We start from the raw sequence: 6,637 nt of genomic DNA, 5'->3' as shown, positions 1-6,637 counted from the left end.
CCTGCAGAAATTCAATCAGATCAGGGCACAGTGTTTACTAGCGCTTTGACGACAACTTTTCTCGAAAGGTGTGGGGTAAAGCTGTTACACAGCTCAGTGTACCACCCACAGTCGAATTCCGTTGAGAAGCTCCACTCCGTCATGAAGCGCGTGTTGAGAGCCTTGTGTTTTGAACATCAAACTGACTGGGAGCTGTGTCTGCCTGGGGTGATGTTTGCTTTAAGGACCGCGCCGCATGCGGCTACGGGGTTTTCGCCAGCTGAACTGGTGTACGGTCGCTCGCTTCGATCTCCGCTTCGCATGCTTCGAGAATCATGGGAAGGTAGGGGCGACGACCCAGTCGTGGTGGAGTACGTGCTTAAGCTCCTCGAACGCTTAAGAAGGGCACAGGAGTTGTCAGGTGAAGCAATGACAAAGGCCCAGCAGAGGGCCAAGGTTTATTATGATCGGACAGCCAGGGCCCGTCGTTTTGAGGTGGGCGATGAGGTCATGATATTGCGCACATCGCTAAACAACAAACTAGACGTGCAGTGGGAGGGCCCAGCACGAATTGTTCAGAAACTGTCGGACGTTAACTACGTGGTAAGTCTGCCAGGAAAGCGGAAAGCACAGCAAGTTTACCACTGTAATCTGCTCAAACCTTATAGACAAAGGGAAGCAGTGGTGTGCATGATGGTAAACGTTCCTGAAGAGCTTCCGGTCGAGCTTCCGGGACTAGGCTCAGTGACGAACAGGGAAGACACCGGTCAAGTCATTAGTGACCTTATCAGTAAAGCACCGCTGTCGCCCGAGCAGAAAACCGAACTACACCAGCTATTACAAGAGTTTCAAGGTCTGTTCTCTGAGAGGCCTGGTAGGACTTCTGTACTTACTCATGATATAGAACTTACCTCCCCAGAGCCAGTACGATCCAAGGCGTATCGGGTGTCACCCCGCCAGAGCGATATTATGGAGGCTGAGGTAAAGAAAATGCTACAGCTCGGTGTTATTGAGGCAGGTGAGAGTGATTATACCTCCCCTTTGATTTTAGTTGAGGTACCGGGCAAGGAACCTCGTCCTTGCGTCGACTACCGCAGGCTTAATTCCATCACTAAGGATCAAATTTATCCGATCCCTAACATCGAGGAGCGCCTTGAGAAAGTTAGTAGCGCTCAGTTTATTTCCACCCTAGATCTTGTCAGGGGTTATTGGCAGGTTCCACTTACAGAAGAGGCTAGTAGGTATGCGGCGTTCATTTCACCAATGGGAACATTCCGTCCTAAAGTGTTGAGTTTTGGTTTGAAGAACGCGCCATACTGTTTTTCAAGCCTCATGGATAAAGTGTTGCGGGGACAGCAAGAATTCGCTTTACCGTATCTAGACGACGTAGCGATATTCTCCGCATCCTGGTCTGAGCATATGGCACACTTGCGGGCAGTGCTAACCCGTCTGCGCGAAGCGGGCTTGACAGTCAAGGCTCCTAAGTGCCAGTTAGCACAGGCCGAGGTTGTCTACCTCGGTCACGTGATTGGTCAGGGTCGTCGCCGCCCCTCTGAAATAAAAGTGGCCGCTGTGCGAGACTTTCCGCAACCGCGCACAAAGACCGATATTCGGTCGTTCTTGGGTGTCGCCGGCTACTATCAGAGGTACATCCCTAGGTACTCTGATATCGCGGCTCCCCTGACGGATGCTCTAAGAAAGACAGAGCCTCAAACAGTCGTCTGGGACGAGACAAAGGAAAGAGCTTTTAGCGCCCTAAAGAGTGCCCTAACAAGCCAGCCTGTGCTACGATCGCCAGACTATACAAAAGGGTTCATTGTTCAGTGCGATGCTAGTGAGCGAGGCATGGGCGTTGTACTGTGCCAACGGGAAAATGGAGAAGTAGAACACCCCGTCCTGTATGCTAGTCGTAAGCTGACCAGTCGTGAGCAGGCGTATAGCGCCACCGAGAAAGAGTGTGCATGTCTCGTGTGGGCCGTTCAGAAATTGTCATGCTATCTAGCCGGCTCGAGGTTTATCATTGAGACGGATCACTGCCCTCTCCAATGGCTGCAGACCATCTCTCCCAAAAATGGCCGCCTCCTGCGCTGGAGCCTCGCTTTACAACAATATTCCTTTGAGGTGCGTTACAAAAAGGGGAGTCTCAACGGTAACGCCGATGGCTTAAGTCGAAGCCCCTAACGTAGGAATCAGCCTCAAAATTGTTTGTTACTGATGTTTTTCTTCCTGAGGCAGGATTTTTTTTAACATATTGCTTTTGTTTAGTGTTTCAAAGTGATGATATGCTTTCTAGTGCAATTTTTCAATTTGTGGACGCGTTCTGAGTGATGCTAGACTACTGTAAGGAACTAGGCAGTGGTATAAAAAGGGGAAAGAGCCTGGCAGGGCTTAGTGAGGGTTGTGCCGTGCTTGCTGACTGAGCGGTTGAGTTTCAGCGTAGTTCTAACGCTTGCCGGGAACGAGAACAAAAATGTGAACTCTCCCGAAGTCACTTTGCAGTGTCCCGTGCGAACCTGAACAAGAGAACGAGGCCTTCTCTGTGCGCTGCGCTCAAGAAACGTCGAGGGACGCCCGACTTCGGTTATGAGCATCATCGAGCGACATCCCTCCGGACAGCGGATGCAGTCCCCTGTCCATCGGGATCTCCTTCCCCCGGCGGGGCGGTCTGTTGCGTTTCGCCTGCGACACGTGGTTTTGCCGGCGCGACTGCGGCGGGGCGGCAGACATTTTGGCCCGATCGTCGTCGCCGCAACACTCATCGCCAGGTGTTTCCAGGCGCGACTGCGGCGATGCGACCGCCTAGGGATCATCCTCGCATTCCAGTCATTGTGCCCGAAACAGGCGATGCCAAAGCAGGGATCTCATTCCAGTCATTGTGCCCGAAACAGGCGATGCCAAAGCAGGGATCTCGTTCCAGTCATTGTGCCCGAAACAGGCGATGCCAAAGCAGGGACCATCCTCTCATTACAGTCATTGTGTCCGACCGGCAGCGCCACGACAGGGTGCTACGAGATCGTGCTCGACATGGTGCTACGGCATCGCTACGACAGTGTGCGTCACCATTAGCCCATTGTACATTCACGTGCTCGTCTTTTGAGGGGTTCCTTCTTGCCCTCAACTGCGAGAGTATAAAAACAGCTGCCCCCGGACGCCAAAAGGAGGGCTCCGATTTCTTCTGTTGAGTGAAGTGCTCTCCCGTCTCTCTACTACGGTCAAACCTGACCGCCAACTCTTTGCGATGTTAAAATAAACAAGTTGTTTTGTTGTTACCAGTCGACTCATGCTTTGCCGGGACCTTCGGATGCTTCCAGTTGTACCCCAGGCCGCCAGGCCAACGCTACCCTTGGGGCTTGCGACCCAGGTACAACCACGGGCGTCAGCGCCGAGTTCCCAACAGATCGTACCAGCAGTGCGATCCCAAACAGCGGCTACTCTTCTCATCTTATTTATGACTGTTTTCTTAGACTGTCAAGATTTGCTGCCTGTGTAAAAAAAAGCAGGAACGCCCGCTGGTGACGCAGCACTTTTTTTCTAAGTTACATAGGTGATGTATAAGATTGTTGTGCTTTTAGAGCGGCTTATGTAACATGCATAGTGACAGAGTGAAACTAAAGCTACTGAGTGTTCTGTTGTTTTGTATTTCTTGTTATGCATCAACCACAACATTATTTGGGTATGCACCGTAGCATTTCAACATAAAACATAATATGTATGCTGACTTCAGTTCATTGCATGTGCTCGGCTTACAAGCTCAAAATTTGAAGCATGTGTTGTGAATATCACCTGGCCATTGGTTTCAAGCCCGAAATGCGTATGTATAAGAGAGCAAAGGACAAGTGGAAGAAAGGAAGTATCATGGGCCTCGTATTGACCATGTTTTTATTGACTGCGATCGTCACGATCTGCGAAAAACAAGTGCCATATTGGTCGAGTGACTCGAGGCGAGAGCGCGCTCACGTGCACGGAGAAATCATGCGAGTACCTGGTGCACGTGAGGACGCGAAATTCTCGCGCGACAAGTGTGCGTTCGCGTGCCACGAGCACGGAATAACCGCGTGTGTTGAGCAACAAACGCGTACACGTGTACCCGCGTCAAGCGTGCAAGACGCGAACGATCCCTGCAATGAACTCCCGGGCGCTCCCTGCCGGGCTGCTCTGATGCTGCTAGGACGACCTTCTACTTTTAAGGCGGCAGCGTTAAGGAGCTCGTGTCGCAGAAAAGCCGGTGTCGTCGGCGTCGGTGTCGGCGGCGTTGGCCGTGAGCGATAAATCCCAGCAGGCACTTCATGAATAAAAAACAACTTGCAAGATGGGCTGGGTGGGAATCGAACCAGGGTTTCCGGAGTGTGAGACGGAGACGTTACCACTGGGCCACGAGTTTTTTTTTTCTTTAATCAGAAAATGACATACATACATAAAAACACGTTGGCCTACTTGGGCCAACGTGACAAGCTAAAATTTCTTGAAATTCACTAATTCATCAAGAATACCCAACCAGTCAGGCGGATCTGCCTGTACACGATATATCTCACGTATGAAGATAATGCTTTCAACAAAATTTTCTCGTGCTGAGCGCACATTCACATCGGCGTGCGTTACCGCCATCCGTGTCTTCCAAAGACTATGGAGGCCCAGGAGCATTATCATGTCGGACGGAAAGCCCTGATGGCTGTTTACCGGCAGGAAACGTATACCCTGTGCTGTTATCGGCAGTTCCTTTTTAAGAGTTCTTTGCAAGACGTCCCAATAAAAAATTGCATCCCAGCACTCAATTAAAGCGTGCTCAATGGTCTCCGGCTTGTTACATAGCGCACAATTTGTCGTCCATGGTACAAATATTCCTTTGTCGGCTATCCATGTTTTGACCGGAAGGGTAGATGTATGCAATTTAAAGAAGAACGACTTTACGCTTGCTCTCACTGGCATCCTTTTAACTCTTTTTAAAACATCTTGTCCTGGGCCTCCATAGTATTTCATTCGGTACAATGGCACTGGCATCATAACTTCAACTAAATCCTTGTACAGTTTCTTTCTTGTTACTGTACTCAGGTACTGAAGTGAAAACCGAGCTTTTAATATTCGAAGGGAGTCGACTACCTCTCGCAAGTAGCCTTTAAGCCGATAGTGCACAGGCTGTGCACTAGACACAATAAATTCAGGCAAAACGCTTTTCAAACGGATCTGGATCATCGTACGCAAGAATGAATCACTTTGATCTCGTAAGAAGACAAAACGAGAAACAATCTGTCGTAAGAACAAATGCGACAATCCAAGACCACCATCTCGACACTGAGCCACGAGTTCGATGCTTCAAAGCGGTACAAAAGCGCCTCTAGTGAACGCGGTGTTGCCTTAGAAACGAGCTGTTTAGGCTCAGGCGTGCGTCGCTTGCACAGGCGCACATTTCGTTGTCGCGCCGAACGCTGCGTTGCTCGACGCTCACCGCGTCCGATGCGGGGCGCGTAGTCGCTGCGCCGTAGCCCATTGTCTTACACCCCTTGGCGGGTCGACGGGAACGCTGTCGCGTTCCACTCTTGAAGGCGAAGCTTAAGCGTCCTCCAATTTTTTTTCTCCCTCCTACCTTCTCTCTCTTTTAATCCCATCTCCCCACCCTACTGGCGCTGAGCCGTGCTCCCGCATGGGTTGCAGAAAATAGTGCTAGCCTTTCCTCCTACCCCACAAGAACCACTTCTCTATTTTCGTAGCATCGCTAACACCTCGTGCACTTCGCTTAAATATCTTCTAAAACAGTGCCGAAAAGCACAAGCAAGGTGTACTTATACGTCGCACACGCGGGTGTTTTTTGTAGGCTTGAAGTTCTCCCGGCCGATTCTGTGACCACGCAGAACGACGCTTTCGGTCATTTTTCCCGGTCGGAATCTAGAAAAAAGTCTTTCCAGACTCAGTTCGGTTGCTGCATCCGAAGGCGCAGCAGCCAGGCATGATTTCCTTGCAGTCAAATGCCAGCGCGACAATCCGAACACGCACACACACACACACACACACAAAAAAAAAAAAAACGTAGGGAACCTGCGCTGCCTGCGCTCTAACTCAGCCGGCCCGCCCGGCGCTTGAAAGGTATATGGCACCCCAGAGGTCACATGGTACGTTTGGGCCAATGAACGTGTCGGCGGCGCGGGCAAAACGAATGCGGTACTCCGAAATTTTTTTTCCAGTGACTCTATCTTAAAGTAAATGTGAGTAGTGTACCTGTATATCCCCGTATACGCTACCGCAGAGTTGCGCATAGGTACACCGTTGTGTTCCAGCTCTGCAGTGAAACAACTCCTCGAGCGCGCAGGAGGCAAATGCCGTGCGGTGTTCCAATTGCATTTTTGTCTGCTCGTCGCGAGCAACACACGGTAATTATTCGCAAGCGCTGAGCAAGATGACACTTTTTAATGCAGGCTACGCTCGAACGATTGGCGTAGCCGGAGGATTGCGAACCTCCCGAAATTTTTTGTTTGTATGTACATATATATAGACGCACATATAGAAACACATGCACGAACGTACACATAAGGAGTAGGACCCCCCACGATCCCTCGAAATGAAAGCCTGACTACGCCCGTGGCTCGAACAGCTCAAAACTTCGCATGCGAACGCACATGACAGTGCAACAAAAAGTGGTGCGATGTTTTTCAGCGTGCATATGAAG

The 6,637-nt window shown here is 50.5% G+C and overlaps 1 protein-coding gene across 1 annotated transcript; it reads right to left on the bottom strand.

The window, feature by feature from the left end:
* Positions 1–4,431: 4,431 nt before the first annotated feature.
* LOC142583736 (uncharacterized) lies at positions 4,432–5,238 on the bottom strand. The gene has a single exon (XM_075694224.1). It carries the CDS (start codon positions 5,167–5,169, stop codon positions 4,432–4,434), a length of 738 nt encoding a protein of 245 aa, XP_075550339.1. The 5' UTR covers positions 5,170–5,238.
* Positions 5,239–6,637: the final 1,399 nt, after the last annotated feature.

Source organism: Dermacentor variabilis, chromosome 5 (genome assembly GCF_050947875.1).
Source record: "Dermacentor variabilis isolate Ectoservices chromosome 5, ASM5094787v1, whole genome shotgun sequence".
Classification (NCBI taxonomy): Eukaryota; Metazoa; Arthropoda; class Arachnida; order Ixodida; family Ixodidae; genus Dermacentor; species Dermacentor variabilis.
Note: the sequence above shows the minus strand (reverse complement) of the source record. Positions and strands in the feature narration are given on the sequence as shown.

Coding starts and splice junctions, on each gene's coding strand:
- LOC142583736 (XM_075694224.1), bottom strand. CDS start 5,169: ATGATCCAGATCCGTTTGAAAAGCGTTTTGCCTGAATTTATTGTGTCT.